This window comes from Acomys minous (assembly GCF_964271855.1).
Source record: "Acomys minous genome assembly, chromosome: 12".
NCBI classification, from domain to species: Eukaryota; Metazoa; Chordata; class Mammalia; order Rodentia; family Muridae; genus Acomys; species Acomys minous.
In genome coordinates this window covers 41,247,139-41,264,889 of record NC_140493.1, presented here as the reverse complement: position 1 = coordinate 41,264,889, position 17,751 = coordinate 41,247,139, and the positions used below count along the sequence as shown (strand labels likewise).

Sequence of the window (17,751 nt, the reverse complement as noted above, 5' to 3'; positions counted from 1 at the left end):
ACCCAGAGGAAACAGTAGCTCCACAAGAAGACCAACAGAGCCAAATAACCTGGGCTCAGGGCCACTTTCAGAAGTTAAAGCACCAACCAAGGACCATGTATAGACAGGACCTAGGTCCCCTACACATGTGTACCCGATGAGCAGCTTGGTCTACATGTGGGCCCCCTAGTCAGAGGAGCAGAGGATGTCTCTGACAATGACTTCCCTGCTTTTTGACCACTTCCACTTGGCAGGGCTGCCTTGACAGGCCACTGAGGTAGAGGATGTGCTCAGTCCTGATGTGACTTGATTGCTGGGACAGGTATGTGGAGCAGCTCTCCATTTCTAAGGGTAGGAAAGGATGATACAGGAAAGAGGGAGGGTGGGACAAGGCACAGAGGAGGGAGGGAGCTAATATTGTGATGTAAAGTGGATTAACTGATTAATTAATTAAGGAATAAGTCTCTGATGGGTTAGACTTCTTTCCACTTACGGTTTGAGATATAGACAATAAAATTGCATTAGTCTTAGGGAAGCTATGAAATTTTTTTTGCCTCTTTGTGATTTTATAAACCTACATGCTTAATTAGTTTATCATTTGTCTGAGTATAGATATGGTTACTTGCCACTTTAAGAGATAGTAAAGGAGGTAGAAAAACTGATTTAAAGGGGAAGATTAAACACTCTCCTGCTTAGTAGTAATAAGCCAAAGCTGCAAAATTCTGAAGTCATGGATAGCCAGTGGTTCTCCCCTTTGTACCAACAGTTCTGAGATTGTTTTTCTCACATCTGCACACTGTTCCTCAGTACATTCTTAAGAGCTGTATCTAGTAGTCACGGAGATTGCAAGACTCCCATTCTCTTGGATTCTAGGCTGACTGCCTTTGAGGTGACAAAGCAAGGGGCATATGGGGGACCCTTCTCAGGCTTTAGGGAATTAGGGGGCATCTTGTTTCAGTGGCATCTGTTTCCTAGAGCTGTGCAGAACAAAGCTGGCTTGCAGTGGGATTTGTTTCTGCAGAAGTTACAAAGATGTAACAGGCTGAAAACATTTCTGCAAAGAAGAAAAACAAGCTTAAAGCCTCAAGCACCCCTCCCCTGTTTACAGCTTACAGCTAAACCACAAAATGTATGTTCTCAGAGTTGTGTGTTTCACACGTTCAGAGAAGAGACAATGGTTAACTCGGTTAACTCAATGTATTAATTTGGTCGTACCTTTCAATTTTCTTCAGAAAATTGGCCAGTCTTATAAAGCATCTGCCTTGGCCCCATACCCATTCCCTGTTTCCACTGTCTCTTGGGCTAGCTCAGGTCTGCAGGATCGCTAACCCACCAAATCCCAGATGCCACCTCAATTTGCTACTCACTTTATAGTAGCTAATAATGATTTCCCCCTACCCTCGTCTCTGTATCTTTTAAACCGAAGGCTTTTTGTTTTCATCAGAACAGAGGTCTTCAGACTCCTGAGTAGTTCTTTTCCCCAAAGTCTCCTTTATGTCTATATGGGTTGGAGGATTTGAGATGTACTAATGTAGTGTACAGTGCTAAGGCATGTGTGTGAGTATGAAGTTCAGTGCTATACTCACTGCACTTGTGCAGGAAAGGCTCTTAGAACAAACAGGAGTTTACTAATGCATTCCTCCTCCTCGGGGATGCTGAGGAAGACATCTGAAAGACAGAATTAGCATGGTCCCTGCATGCCTTTTCCACTGACCTGTAACTCAGCCATTCCAACAGAAAGCACCTACGGATACTTGCTCTTGTAGGCTGACCTGCTAAACTAGGCATCAGCTAGCACAAGCTGAGGTCAAGAAGGTGCCTAAATCTCTGTTTCTCACAGTAGAAGTAGTTTGACAGTTAAAATAAAAACAATTAAAAATAGAGTCCTAAATACCTAACCATATTTTAAAACATAAAAAATTATATGAGCTACATTTACTTTTTTCAACATACACACACACACACACACACACACACACACACACACACACACCACATACATTAATAAAGATAAATACAGTAAGTGTATAAAAGTAAGAGACGATGGGAAAGGTGCCCATTATCACATTTATTGTAAACATCCTGGTGACTTCTATTAAAAAGGCTGTCTTCTAAATTTCAAAAGAAAACGCAATAAAGTGTACCCAAAGAGATCTAGAGATATGCTTTATAAAAAAATGAAATGCCCTTAAATTATAATGTAGTAACATTGAATGAGTAATTTACCAGCAAGGATGTATAAATTCCCACTATTACTATGACTAAGGGAATACCTACCCCTTTACAATATTCCTATCCTACCTGAAACATGAAGCAAATAAGAAAAAAATAAAAGACATCAAAATAGGGAAGAAGATGACACAAAACCATGAATACTAAAAAAGATAATTACGAAATAAATAACTTTTTCAAAAATTATAGTAACAAAGTATTTAGGAAACAATTAGTAAAAATAAACATTATACATTTTAATTTGGCCAGTTTATCTAACACTGAGACATGTGCCAATAAATAAAATTCAGAATTGAGAAACCCGGTGAGTTGCTTGCACCTGCGTAGCATTTTCCTGCTTTATTTTGTCCACAGGGATTTAAGTCAACGCCTCATCCGTCTGGGATTTGGAAGGCTGTGTGAGGATCACCGCTGGGCTGTGCTCATGTCTCAGTTATGCACACAGTAAGTGCTGAGTTCGTGCTTTTAATGCATAGGAACGCAAAGCAAGGGAGGTCTCTAAGTTACAGGACAGGACGAAGGAGTTTCAAACAAGGTAAAAGGTTGAAAAAGACTTAAAAAATGAAAGTGCTTGGCATGAGTCACAACCCTTCTCCCTCTTCATGGAGAAGACCTCAAATCCAAACAGAGAGCGATTGTTTACTCTTACTGCTCAGAGTCAAGCTACCGTCGCTCGAGTGGGAATATCTTTCCCACTGGACTTCTGATTATAGCAAGAGCCAGAACGCCTATTTTCCCCCAGCAGTCCACTAACCACCCTCTGGTGGCCTCACTGTGAGACAGCATGAGGAAGTCCCCCCCCCCCTCAGTGTCCTACTGCATTTGCTTGATCCTGCAGCCACCATATATATTGTCACCTGTAATAGGACCCTACCTTGTCATTCTAATGAACAGCCAAAAGGACTAGGACCTCATATACGGGGTTTCCAGGAGTCCCTGGCCCACTCCTATGGCGGTTTCTTACACCCAGGACTAGAAACTATATTCAGCGGCCCACAGTTTCTAGGGACAGCAACATCTAGTCATGCTGGGTGATTTCCTCCAAACCGTCTTTCGTATTTTTTATTTAGGTCACTTTTCTACTCCCATCCATTTGCTTGCAAATTTCATAATTACATTTTTCTTTGCAGCTGAATAAAAGTCCATTGCATATGTGTACTACGTTCTCGTCTATTCATCAGCTGATGGGCATCTAGGGTGTTTCTGTTTCCTAGCTATCATGAATGGAGCAGAAATAAAAATAGGTATTCAAGTATTCCTACAATAGGGTAGAGAGCCCTTTGGTATGTGCTCAGGATGAAATAGCTGGATCATATAGCAGTGTTCTTTTTTTTTTTTTTTTTTTTTTTTTTTTTTTTTTTTTTTTATTTTAGGAGTCTCCAGACAGGTGTCTAATTCTAAAGTGTCTGCACTAGATTTCACTCCCACTCCAGTAAAAACCCGCATTCATTGTCACTTGTGTTCCCAATGATAACCATTCTCACTGGGGGGAGATGAAATCTTTTTTTTTTTCAGTGAAAAATGATCCTTAATTTGTAGCTCTCTCCAGCCTAGAACTCACCACGTAGACTAAAACTGGTCTCAAACATGAAAAGATCCACCTGCTTCTGCCAGAGGTACTGGGATCAAAGGTGTGTGTGACCATGCCCAGCTGAAATGGAATCTTAAAATAGTTTACTCTACCTAAAACACTGGACACGCTTTAAAATGTTTCCTAGACGTTTATATTTTCTTGTTTTGAGGACTCTTTGTTTAGTTGTGTAGTTAATTTATTTTTAATTGGATTGTTTGATTTCTTGGTGTTTGCCTTTTTTGAGTTATTGGTATGTTCTCATTGTTAAACTTCTGTTGTATATATAGCTAGGAAAGGATTTCTCACATTCAGAGAACCGATTGGAAGTATTTATTTCTTGAAGCTTTCTCTGTGCCTTTTCCTCTAGCATTTTTTTTTTAAGTTTATTAGGTCTGTTGAGATAGTTGATCCACATTGAGTTGAGTTTTGTGTGAAGCAAGGAATAAGGGTTTAGCGTCATTCCTCCATGCTGACAGTCAGGTCTCCCAACACCCTTTGTTGAAGATGCTGTCCTTTCTCTGATGTGTATTTCTGGCATCTGTATCAAAAATCAGATTGTTGTGTTTGTGGAGTCTTGCATTAGGGTCCTATAGTCAATCCCACTCATCTATTCCTGATACGAAGGCTGGCTAACAACTCAGTTCTGTAAAGTAGGTTCGCATATAAAGAATTAATTATTGATGGTTAACTAAATTGACAGAGCAGCAAACCGCCCAGCCCTAAGCAATGCATTTATACCATTCCCATTAAGGCTGAGGGAGCGTGGTGGAAGACAGGTGGAAAGCATGCAAGGGGCATGAGAGGCCCAGCCCATGTGAGCATTCTGACTGGCTTCTCCTAGTGTAGGTGCCCACTGACGCTGTGAATTCACGGGTCCAGTGGCCATATCATGTCCGGAAGACACTCTCACGGCATTCCTCCTCTGGCTATCGGTCTTTCCAAACTCCCTTCTATGATGTTACTGAGGCTTGAGCTCTAGGCACTCTACCATTGCTTATTCTCTGCTCCTTCACTAATTGTGCATCTTTGTATTTACTGCCATTGGCTGCAAAGAGAAATGTCTTTGATGTGGGCTGAGAGCAACACTAACATACATATATAGTGGTGAGTATTTAGAAGGTGGTGTGATAACATGTGCATTTAGCAACGTAATAATAGTAGTAGATTTTCTTTAGGGTTTATGCTCTTTTTATTTCTCCCTTTGAGAAATGTTTCTTCAGTTCAGTATCTCATTTATTGATTAGATGATTTTTAGTGCTTAATTGTTACAGTTCTTTATTTATCCTACGATATTAACCTCCTGTCAATGTATAGTTGGAAAAAAACTTTCCCCATTTTTGTGATAGTCTCTTCACTCTGGTGACTGTTTTTTTCCCCCCAGTGAAAAGGCATTTCTAACTTTATGTACTCATTATCAGTTTTCACTGTTCTTTCTTATGCTATTGGCATCCTTTGTCAGAAAGTCCTTCCCGTCACCTGTATGTTGAAGTGTTTTCTCTATATTTGCCTAGACACTTCCACCATGTCAGCGCTTATATTGTATTTGATAAACTTTGAACTGGTTTTGTGCAAGGTGGGAGGAATGGACCTACTTTCATTCTTCTAGGTGGATATCCAGTTTTCTCAGCACTGTTTCTTGAAGACATTGTCTTCTTTCAATGTATGTTTTAATACCTTTGTGAAAAATTAGGTTGCTGCAGCTGTGTGGCCCTCTTTCCTATTCCATTAGTCTATATGTCTATTTGTGAGCAAATACAATATATTGTGGTGCCTCAGCATTGGTCTCTCTGCTAAGGATTGCTGTAGTAATTTGGGGGCATTTTGTGCTTCTGGTTGACATTCAGGGCTGATTTTTCTACTTCTGTGAAGAAAGTCATTGGCATTTTAATGGAGATTTGCTGAATCTGCAGATTTGAACAGTAATATAAGACACTTTCACAATATGAATTCTGACATGCTATGAAAATGGGACACCATCACATCAATTAGTATTTTCTGTAACTTCTTTACTCTATGCATCAAATTTTTCATTGTAGGCATTGATGTTCTCCTTGAGTGTTTTTCTTTTTTTCTTTTGGTTTTTGTTTGTTTTTGTTTTGTTTTTGTTCTTTTATCTTTCTTTCTCTTGTCTTTTCTTTTTTCTTCTTTTTTGTTTTGTTCTGGTTTTGGTTTTTTTTTTTTTATCTTGTTTTAGTTTTATTGTTTTGGCTTTTCTTAAAGCTATGGCAAACAGAATTGTTTCCTGATTTCTTTCTCAAGAAGTTAATTGTTGGCATATAAAAAATTGTTGCTTTTGTGTATTTGTTTTTATATACTGCTACTTTGTTGAAAGTGTTACATGATTCAAGAATTTTCTGGTAGTTTTTATGATCTTCCAAGCATAGGACAGCATTGGTCTCAAAAAGGGAAATTTTTATATTTTCCTTTCTATTTGTATCCTTTTATCAATTTACCTTGTCTCGCTGGCCTTAGGCTTTGAGAATAATATTGAATAAGAAGAGAAAGAGTTGGACCTCTTATCTTGTTCCTGATTTTAGTGGAAATGCTTTCAGCCATTTTCTATTTAGTAAAGTAACATCTATACACTTCTTATATCTGGTCTTTCTTATGGCAAGGTATGTCCCTTCTGTTCCTGTGTTCTTTGGAGCTTTTAAAGGAAAGTTGAGATTTGTCAAAAGCCTTGTGACTACTTAGTTGATCATGTGTTTCTTGTCTCATAATCTATTTGTGTGCCTTATTATGTTCAATTCATGCATATGTTGAGAACTGGGATGCATTTTTTTTTCTTAGAGATTGTTGTCGTTGCAGAAATAGGAGTTAGAAGATTGCATATTTCTAAAAGGTAGAGGTATTGATGCCAGATGAAAAGTCCAAAGACAGAGGAACACTTTAATTTAAAAAATAAAATAAGATATACAAAAAAGGCTACACAATTCTAAATGTAAACTAGTCCAATCTATTCTTCAGAGAATGTGTTCCAAGAAGTCCCTTAAGTACCTAAAATCAGTTATATGTTTAATTGTTTTAGATACGTCACATAAGTGGGATTAATGCATATATGTCCTTCTGTTACTGACTCACTTCATTTAGGAAAATACTCAATTTCACCCATGTTTTCAGATATGCTGTGTGTATCCATTTTCTTTTTCTCAGGTTGCCATTCGGTGACCTCTACTGCATACCCGATGTGTTCCCTGTCCCTGATTTTTTTTTTATAGTTATATTTATGTTCATGAAGCTTTTCCAGATTTTTCTAGATCTTTCCAAACTATGCTACTGATTCCTTCGTTACAGAATGTAGTCTTCTCTACTGCCACTTACTGAAGTGAAATGTTTTACAGGGTTTGCGTACAGTACAATTTAACAGTCTGTGTTTCTGTTTAAGGATTCCAATTAGGCTAAGCACGTGTCTCTCATCACACTTCTATTCCTCGTGGTCTTTAACGCAACGTCTTAGATGTAGTAATTGTAAAGTAAATGTTGTCTAATTGGTTGAGTACTCATAAACTTTTTGGAGGAGCATTTCATTTGGCTCACTGTCTCCAAGGCTTAGAAGTACCTGATGGATCCTAGATGGTTAACTGCGTTGTTTGTAGGAGGAACAGAAACAATTAGTGAGCTGAACTGAGCCCACACTGCTGAATACAGAGGTCAGTTTCAGCTTGTGTCTTGCCTGATCTCTCACAAACTCATTCCTCCAGTGAGCACATTCCTAAAGGTCTAGAGTCCCTCCCTACCCCCCGCACCGTGCCAGTGTCTTTCATTGTAACTTCTCACCTACTTTTTTGTCTCAGTCTTTTTCCCACCTCTCCACCTTGGAATGCTGAAGAAGGGCCTTAAGCTACATTCTGATCAAGAATGCAGCATTGATTTAAAAAAAAAAAAACAGCAACAACCCAGGTGCTGGTGACTCTCGTTCACATCTTCAATCCTGACAGATCAGTAACTTTAAAATTATACTGTCCTATAACGTAGTTGGTATTTCCATTGGAAATTCCACATGCAATATCTGCTACCCAAGCTTTTTCTTGAACCTGTACCTCCCATTATATACTTTGCCACTTCTTATGAGATTATCCCTTGCTCATTTGTCTCAAACTCATTTGCTAGTTATTTATTATAGTCATCCATTGCTCCATAGCAATCCACTTCAAAATTAAATGTTTTAAAAATAAAAGATTAGCATCTCCTTTATCTGTTTCTATGTGTTGAGTTACTTCAAGTAAGTCTGCCTCTTCTTTCTTTCTTTCTTTCTTTCTTTCTTTCTTTCTTTCCTTCCTTCCTTCCTTTATTTTGTGGTACCTGATAGTTACTCACAGGGATTTACGGGACAAACAAACACTCTACCTCTGAGCTATAACTCAACCCCAGTTACACATTTCACTTCAAATTCTTGTGTGGTTGTAGCCCAGTATCAACCAAATCAGTGGCTATCTGAAGGCTCTTTGGGTTTGATATTTACGGTGGCCCACTTCATTCTGGAAGCTTAGCTGGAGCTGTGTACCAGAGCTCACCGGGGCATCTCCACCTGCTTTGGGATTCTCCAAGCAGAGTGACTATAAAATCCTTTATTCCGAGAGTGAGTATTCCAAGAGATGTGTTACAAGGGAAGGAGGTAGAAGTTACCAGAACAAATTAGAGTTACGATCAGAACTGACTGGCACAGCAATACTATGCCATTTTATGTTGGTTACAGCAATCCTAAGGCCTTGAATGATTTGATGGCATGGAGAAATCAATTCTAGTTACTCCTGAAGATATAATAAGATAACATAACAAAGGACCAGGTTAAATGGCAGCCTTCACTGGGGAAAGCTCTGGAAAGCAGACCCCATCATTCTGCTTTTCAAGATATCAGTATGTCCCTGCCTCGGTGCCTTACCCTGGGCTTTTCCTCTTTCTGGGATGTTGTGATAAAACCAGTGTGGTTTTGCTTCCTTGCAGCTTTTGGGTCTTGGTTTTCTCACTCTTTCATTTCTTTAACTCTACCATTAGGCTAGCTTCTATGGTGCTCTTCACTGGTCATCTTATTTGACGATACACAAGAGCACTTCACCTTTTTACCACATAAAACTGCCTGTGCCATACCCACTGAATTCTTGCTTGCCCAAACTTTAATAAATTTAAAGTTATTATCTCAGTTTGTCTGTTCATTTGGATTTGACGTCTGGAACTCTCAAATTATTTTTAATTTACATCACTTCCCACATTGCTTATGACTTTCTAAGGCTCTATATAACACACCTATTTAAATTCAAGTATTTATAAATAAGTAAGCTTATTTATAAAATTTGTCGTATTTAATAAATACAACAAAACATGCTTTCCTGTTCCGTCTGCTTATCTCCCATCACCTACTCCACACATGGCAGGTTTTCAGAGAGCATGTCAATTTAGTGGATAAATTGACTCTTGTCTGCAATTCGATGGAAGCTGAACACACCCAGTATATCAAAATATAGAATAAAGAGATACTTGGTACTGCCTCTGCCAGGAACACATCCTCTACTCCATAGCTAACAGAAGTCTCTCACATGCTCCTTAAGCTAGGTTCCTACATCCATCATCTAATCCAAAAGGTGACACTCTGTTTTATTTTATTTTCTAAGTCCTTTTCCTCTTTGAGCCTTTGTTCCAAGACAAAAGCCAAGATATTTTCAGACTGTTTTCTATGATGTTGAGAACAGCGTTCTCACTCACCTCTTCTTAGTGCATCCTTGTTGGTTTGTGTTGAATTTGGAGTCCATTGAACACAAGCCACTTCAGCAGCCCATTCGTATAGCCTGGTCCCTGGTTCTCACTATACTCTTTTATCTGCTGATTTAACACTTCCTCTCTTCCCCACTGACCTGGATCTGTCCATCCATGTTTTCCCTGCCTCTTGGTAATATACTGTTTCTCTCTCTCTCTCTCTCTCTCTCTCTCTCTCTCTCTCTCTCTCTCTCTCTGTCCCTCACTTGCAGTCTTCTGCATGCTATGTCACTAAAATAAAATTTTGGCTGTTGTTATTGTTTGTTTGTTTTTCAAGATAGAGTTTTTCTGTGTAGCCCTGTCTGTCTTGGAACCAACTCACTCTATAGACCAGGCTGGCCTTGAATTCAGAGATCTGCCTATCTCTGCCTCCCAAGTGCTAAGATTAAAGGCACACACTAGCACCACTTGTATAAGTTTTTATACCCATATTCAAAGATAGAAAAAGAAGAGTTTTCTGAAATTTTTTTCAAAATCCTTGATTAAATATTTACAGTTTGAATTTTTGTCAAAAAAAAAAAATCTAAGGTCACAATCTTTGTATCCCAGCATCTTTCTTTCCCTCACGCAGAGACAAAGAGGAAGAAAAGATAACCTAATGATTTACAACCACAGTAATCTGCAGATCACAACCTCAAGATTTATCTTATTACACATTGCTGATCACTTCAGCAACATATAAGAACCCATTCAAATGAATGAGATGCCAATGCCTCTGACTGTGGCCCAAGTATCACTAACTACCAGGTCATGATCAAATATATACAAAGCATGTTTCTTGGGCTCACAAAATCAAGCTGGGAACCACTTGAAAGAAATGTATAGGATCTGTGGGCCAGGATACAAAGCAAGAGAGTTAAAAAAGAAAACTGTAGAGAAAAAGAACTATTCCCTTATATTTGAAAAAAAAATTTTGTTTCCATCTCTTCTTGTAAATGCAGCCAAATCCTAGCACTATATTTTCTGTATCCTTATCTTGTTTTCCAAATTTTAGGTCTTCAAATGAGGTGAATAGTGAAAGAAAGAAAGAGCCTCAAATCCAGGCCAACACGATCAGTGAACATCTGAGTGTCGTGTGTAAAATGTAAGTAACTTTTGTGTCTAACCCCTAGAATAACAACGTGGACTAAAAAAGAGCAACAACAAAGCTTCCCAGGAAACTTATAACCAACTGCATAGCGAGATGTTAATTTCCAATATGGATATACTGTTATACAAACAATTCTCTGTGGGATTATTGACACCTTAAAATTCTGGTCTTCTAGCAGACTACCCAGATAAGACCTGACAGGCTGTGGCTGTAAGGTAGCGGGGAGGAGGTCCCCTTCTGTCAACATCTAGGGGAAGGGAATAGGTGAAAGAGAGAAAGAGGGAGGGAGGGAAGGAATGGGAAGATACAGGCCAGGGGGATAACAATCGGCATGTAACCTGAATAAATTATAATAAAAAATTCTGTTCTTCTAAGTTTAGATACAGATTTTCTAAACGACTTTGAACCGCAACTAGGATCATGAGTTCACAAGAATAACAGGAACACTTAGTGAGCAAAAGGTTTTCCCAACAGCAGAAGTCTTAAAACTTCTCATCTCAGTCTGTTTATTTGGGGGTGAAAGGGGGAAATTCCTAGCTAATTCAGAAAATTCAGTACAAGGCTGAGACAATGGTGATTTTTGTATGCCAAGAGATATTTGCTAATGTTGCTGGTAAGATTTTTTTTTTCATTTGTGATAACTGACTTGATGATCAGAGGTTTTCCAAATAAGGACAGGTGTGTGGCCCATTCAAGTTTCTTCTTTGCTTGGGACTAGAGAGCCTTTTGGACTTTGTGCCTACTTATATTCCCTCTTGAAGAAAAAAGTAAAATCAGCCCTCTGAGTTATTTTTGAAAGCAACGATTTCATTTCAAGAAGCTTGTAAGTCCCTCTGTTTGTCTGCTAGGTCTTTCAATTTCCTGTCTCTGAAAGCATGCCTGAGGTGGAGGGGGGATAGGGGGGTGTTAGGATCTGCCTTCAAATAATGAAATACAGAATTGTCTTAGAAGCTATTTAGTTCCAAGGGTCTTGTGTACAACCAACTAGGTTGTGTGTGTATTTATCAAAGTCCTTCCTAATCTACAGCAGTCCACATGGACCTACTGCTCAGGTTACTCTCTGAGTATGAACCCATCCCATTCCTGGAAGCTCAGGCCCCATGGACAGCCCTGTGCATAAGGAGGCAATAATTGAAGTGTAGGATGGGGCTCCAAAAAGATGATGCTGTCTACTGAGAAAGGAACGCCACAGGAGCTGTTGCACCAAACAAAAAAGAGACAGGATGTCACAGTAGACAACACCTTGTTGTTATTCAAAAAGAACCCCCTACACCCCACTACCATGGGGTGTAAACCACAAATTCTAAATTGTCCGTATACAAATGTTACGTAATCTTCCTTTGAAAACAGTCTTTCTGTGAAAGTATCTCCCAGCTAACTCTATCCCCATTTCCATCTTTGCATGTTCACACTACCTTCTGATAATTTTTTTTCACAAAGTTTCCCCTTTTTTGGTGTCATATAATTTTGCATATAATTCTGCCTGGGATTCCTACCCAGCTTTAGTTGTTTATTTTATATCCTACCGAGTATGAAGATTGGCTTTCCCCAAAAGCCCTGCCATGAGTGATTTTAAATTATAGATGACTGATAAATTTACATAAGTCAACAGAAGCTAGAATAGTTCAGAATTCACTGCCCCAGCCTTATTTACTTGAAATATGTAAAAGAACCAGTCAGTTAAAAAAAATAAATCAAATAACTAAAGCAAACGCTACTACTCAAATGGTTATAAATGACTAACAGGGGGAAAAAAATCTACCATGCTTAGCTCTCTGGGTATTATCTTAACACTAAACATGGTGTTGGTAACATTTGACCTAATAAAACCTTTTTTTTAAAATTCAGATTGGATAAAAGCTTCAATGTGTGGATAACAAAGAATTTAAAGTATTTGGGGTGTATGTTCTAGAGAAAGGGAAAATTTACAAATTCAGCACTTTTGTGGATGCATTCTACAAGTAGTAGGAACAAGAATGGCTAAACAAAAGCTGTACAGCAAGACCCTGCCCTGATGGCTACACCCTTGGGGAGCAGGAGTTAAAAAATTATCTTAAAGCACAGACAAGGTAGTGACTTACTTGAAACAGACTATCCTGCATGTGGGCACAGTCAAGACCAAAGCAGGCTTGTCCCATCTGATGTTTACTCACATGAGTATCAGGCCAGGCAGCTGAACTGGATTACACTCAGTACACTACCAGGGGGCACACACCATGTCAGAGTGTGGAGGATGGGAGGTGGCATCAAGTGCACTAGTGTGGACCTCTGTCCTTCTGCCTAGACAGCCATTGCCATCATGAAGTCAAAGCAGTGTCATTGCCCCATGAGACCTCACAGGACTGAGCCTAGTAACATTCCCTAACTGAAGTGGGGGGTGAGCTCACATGGCAGTGCAGCATAAGATGTGTCCCATTCCTCCCCCAGAATTCAGAAGAGGTTAACAACTGCTGTGGTGGGAGCAACTCTTCTATTATCTGCCCATATATGGCCCACACTCCTGTAGGTTATTTCTGACCATGCCACTGTAAGCAACTCCAATTATATCCATGGGCTGGCCAAGACACACATTAGAGGAACCATACGTTTGGTCTGTCTTAAGCTCCCTGTGAGGAGATCAATATTTGGCTCAAGAGAGCCCAAGACCAAGTTCTCAGCACAAAAATAATTTATTTGATCCAGAGGGACAAAGCACAGGGAATGACAGATAGAAGCAGGAGGTAGAGGGTGAAGGAGAAAAGAAAGGGGACAAGGAAGAGGCGGGGAGGGATATTTGTCCCAGAGGGACAGACATGGCACATGGAAAATGGCAGTTTAATAAAGGCAGAAGTGGAAACCATGTGTTAAGATGAGGTGTTTAATTTTAATTGGGCTTGTTAATTAGGGAAGTCACAAGGGGACTTTTGATTGCTGGACTTCAATATTTTGATAGCTGGATCTTGGGAGTGAGCCTCAGGAGGACAAAGTAGCCAAATAAAGGATGGACCTCAGTGGCTAGCTTTCAGAGTGTAGTTTAAAGGGTTTTTTTGTTTGTTTGTTTTGTTTTGTTTTTGTTTTTGTTTTTTTTAGCAAGGAACAGGGAATACGGGAAGGGCAAGGCCTGCAAGAGCCATGTTTGCCATGCAAGGGGAGCTACAGTCCCTCCACCCTGTCTAAATTCTCCAGGTCTCCCCGGAAAAGAACCACAACTGGTGAGATGATAACACTGTACTTAAGTAAATCAATTAGAAAGGCACTCGTAGTCGCCATAAAGTTAAACCCATCACCCTATTCTGACTCTTTGCATCACCTTAAAACAGCCTCAGGTGAAAGTCTTGTTAGAAAGCTTTGAGGTAGAATCACAGACGTAATCTCTTTGTTCAGTGATGGAAGCTTGTAAACGGGGAAAGGGATTAATAACAGGGTTCCCTTCCAAGTTCATAAACAAGAAGAAATTATGAGTAGACATGGAAAGAAAAATTAAAACCATAAACACGGTTCTGATAAAAATAAGCTAAATGCATTATGTTAAACTAAAAAAGCATTCATTTGAAATGCAACTTCCAAGAACACATTCTTGCTCTACGATGTTCAAGAGCACACGCCATCTCTCTACAAAGCCAGGGAAAAGGAATGAAGTGAGTTTTGGAAAACAATAAGAATAGGGTATCAGGACTGAATTACATAGAGCAACATATTTTCTTAACTCCCCGCCTGGGGGAACTTTCAAGGTTGTTGCCTGTCACAGCAGGTGAAACCCAAGGAGGAAATGCCCTCATATGGGGTAGATTAGAGTTGGGGACTGCTAATGCACTTCATGGAGTTTACAGGGCTGAGCAACAAAAAGAGGCACACAATTCATAGAGAAATTCTTGGGATGTGAGAGGGCATTCCCTGTGGGTCCTCGACCCAGAGCCAGCTGTACACATGGTGAGCATGTCTGTCCTGTAGCACCCAGAATCACTTGGTACTTACAGACCATACTTATGAATATGAAGGAAGAACACTTATATAATAAAGATAATACTGTGTGAATATTTCAGTAACTAAAATAATACCTCTAAAAAACTACTCAGCCAGAAGAAGAAATCACAGGAATCATTAAAATAGTTCAAATAATTATAATCAACATATAATGCTTCAAAGTTTTGCCAGCACAGCTAAGTCAGCAATAGAGGATAATATTTTTACCTCTAGATACTTACATTTAGACACAAAAAAAATTGTTCACACTTTTATATACTTCTTCTTAAGAGTGGGAGAAAGATGGACACAATAAACCCCAGGTAAATAGAAGTAAGGACATGATACACATGAAACTATGAGCCAGCCAAGTCATATGTAAGCATTTTTAGGAAATAAAAAAAGCTAGCAGTAGACTTTTTGTTTGTTTGTTTGTTTGTTTGTTTGTTTTCACAGTTTTATTTATTTATTTTTTCTCCTTTATTAATTTATTCTTGTTACATCTCAATGGTTATCCCATCCCTTGTATCCTCCCATTCTTCCCTCCCTCCCATTTTCCCCTTATTCCCCTCCCCTATAACTGTTCCTGAGGGGGATTACCTCCCCCTGTATATGTTCATAGGGTATCAAGTCTCTTCTTGGTAACCTGCTGTCCTTTCTCTTAGTGCCACCAGGTCTCCCCCTCCAGGGGACATGGTCAAAGGTGAGGCACCAGAGTATGTGAGAAAGTAATATCCCACTCTCCACTCTACTGTGGAGAGTGTTCTGTCCATTGGCTAGATCTGGGTAGGGGTTTAAGGTTTACCGCCTGTATTGTCCTTGGCTGGTGCCTTAGTTTAAGCGGGACCCCTGTGCCCAAATCTGCCTATCATAATGTTCTACTTGTAGGCTTCTAGGACCCTCTGGATCCTTCTACTTTACCATTCTCCCATGATTCTATCATCTAGAGTCCCACTAGAATGTCCTCCCCTCTGTCTCAGTTTCCTGTTAAGTGAAGGCTTTCGTGGGACATGCCCCTTGGGCTAATATGCAGATATAAGTGAGTATATACCATTTGAGTCTTTCTGCTTCTGGGTTAACTCACTCATTATGATCATTTCTAGCTCAATCCATTTATCCACAAATTTTGGGAATTCCTTGTTTTTAATAGCTGAATAGTATTCCATAGTGTATATGTACCACAGTTTCTTTATCCATTCTTCTATTGAGGGACACTTAGGCTGTTTCCATGTTCTGGCTATTATAAATAAGGCTGCTATGAACATGGTTGAGCAAATTTTCTTGCTGTGTGCTGGAGCATCTTCTGAGTATATTCCAAGGATTGGAATAGCTGGGTCTTGAGGAAGCCCTATTCCCATTTTTCTGAGATAGCACCAGATAGATTTCCAAAGTGGTTGTACAAGTTTGCATTCCCACCAGCAATGAAGGAGTGTTCCTCTCTCCCCACATCCTCGCCAGCATGTGGTGTCGCTTGAATTTTTGATCTTAGCCATTCTGGTGGGTGTAAGATGGAATCTCAGAGTTGTTTTGATTTGCATTTCCCTGATGATTAAGGAGGTTGAGCATTTCTTTAAGTGTTTCTCAGCCATTTGATATTCCTCTGTTGAGAATTCTCTGTTTAGTTCCATAGCAGTAGACTTTTAAAAACTAATTACCAAACATTCTCAGGCTACCTCAGACATGACCCATGCCATGATTTATGCTACATGTTAATTACACAGGAGTTCCTGTCCCCGTGTTCAGTACATCTAAGACTTCAGGGATGAACTTCACAAAGTTAATCTATCATAAAACATCAGAAAGCTCAAATGAGTAGTACCTCAAATAGTCCAGAAATTCAAGGTGTTTGCCAAGTGAATGAATGAATTGGAAAATCTTAACTAGCTTTATTTTGTTGTTGTTGTTGTTGTTGTTGTATTAAATTAATTAATTCATTATTTACTTTATATCCCAAACTTGACCTCAGTTTTCCCCCCTCTCCTCTCCTCCAAGTCCTTTCCCTCTACCTCCTCACATACATTCCTCCTTTGTTTCTCTTCAGAAAAGGAGAGGCCTCACGTGAATATCAAGTACATCAAGCTGCAGTAAAACTAAGCACATCTTCTCCTATTGAGGCTAGATGAGGCAGAGGCAGCCCAGTAAGGGTAAAGGGTCCTAAAGGCAGGCGACAGAGTCAGAGACAGCCCATGCTCCCTCCCCCAGCCCACTTCCTCCCCTCTGCTTTTAGGAGTCCATGAAGACCAAGCTACATAACTGACCTAGGCCCTTTGTGCATATATAACAGCTCTGTAACATGCTTTCTGATTGGTGGCTCAGTCTCTATGAGTCGCTATGGGCCCAGGTTAGTTTAGTCTGTAGGTTTTCTCATGGTGTCCTTGACCCCTTTGGCTTCTAAGATCCTTCCTCCTCCTCTTCCACAGGATTCTCCGAGCCCCACCTAATGTTTGGCTGAGGGTCTCGTATCTGTTTCCGTCAGTTGTTGGGTGAAGCCTCTCTGATGGTGATTGTGTTAGGTTTTTGTCTGCAAGCATAGAAGAATATCATTTACAGTGTCAGAGATGGGTTCCTTGTCATGGCATTGGCTTCAAGCTTGACAAGTCATTGGTTGGCCATTCCCTCAATTTCCACTCCATCTTTATCCCTGCACATCTTGTAGGCAGGACATTCCCTCCAATGGAAGTCTTGCTGATTCCAGAAAATGGCCAGTTCAGGCTCTACAACCTCCATTGCTAGGAGTCTTAGCTAGGGGCTATAGATTCCTAGGAGTTTACATTGTCCTACGTTTCTAGCTCATCACAGAGATGCCCCCCAAACTAGCTTTATTTTTAATTGACTTTATTTTTTTATTTGCAAGTAAAAAACAAATTTTAATTATCCTTATCTTTTAATTGTTTTAATTGCTTGAAATTTTTTATATGCATATAATGTGTTTTAATCAAATCTAAACTCCATTCCCTCCTCTCAATGCCTTCCCTATTCATCCACCACTTTTCCTTCTGAGTGCTCTTTTTCAAAACCCACTGAGTCTACATAGGGCTCCGTTATGTCCATGGGTGTAAGACCATCTTCTAAACTATGGGTAGCCTTTCAGGGCTCACTCTCCTCTCCCAACAGCCACCAGTTGCCAATAACTCCTCAGCTAGGAGTGAGACTTCATGAGTTCCTCTCCCATCCATGCTAGCAT

General features: G+C 39.7%; 1 protein-coding gene across 1 annotated transcript; it reads left to right on the top strand.

Moving 5' to 3' along the window:
- Nucleotides 1-290: 290 nt before the first annotated feature.
- LOC311580233 (uncharacterized protein) lies at nucleotides 291-13,963 on the top strand. Its single transcript, XM_084751620.1, has 4 exons — nucleotides 291-301; nucleotides 2,566-2,655; nucleotides 10,530-10,619; nucleotides 13,695-13,963. Exons 2-4 carry the CDS (start codon nucleotides 2,636-2,638, stop codon nucleotides 13,954-13,956), a joined length of 372 nt encoding a protein of 123 aa, XP_084607746.1. The 5' UTR covers nucleotides 291-301; nucleotides 2,566-2,635; the 3' UTR covers nucleotides 13,957-13,963.
- Nucleotides 13,964-17,751: the final 3,788 nt, after the last annotated feature.

Bases quoted from the DNA above. Each gene is read 5' to 3' on its own strand.
- LOC311580233 (XM_084751620.1), top strand. From the start codon at position 2,636: ATGTCTCAGTTATGCACACA. The intron at 2,656-10,529 runs GTAAGTGCTGAG...TCCAAATTTTAG, and splicing joins ATGTCTCAGTTATGCACACA to GTCTTCAAATGAGGTGAATA. The intron at 10,620-13,694 runs GTAAGTAACTTT...TGTTTTTTTTAG, and splicing joins CTGAGTGTCGTGTGTAAAAT to CAAGGAACAGGGAATACGGG.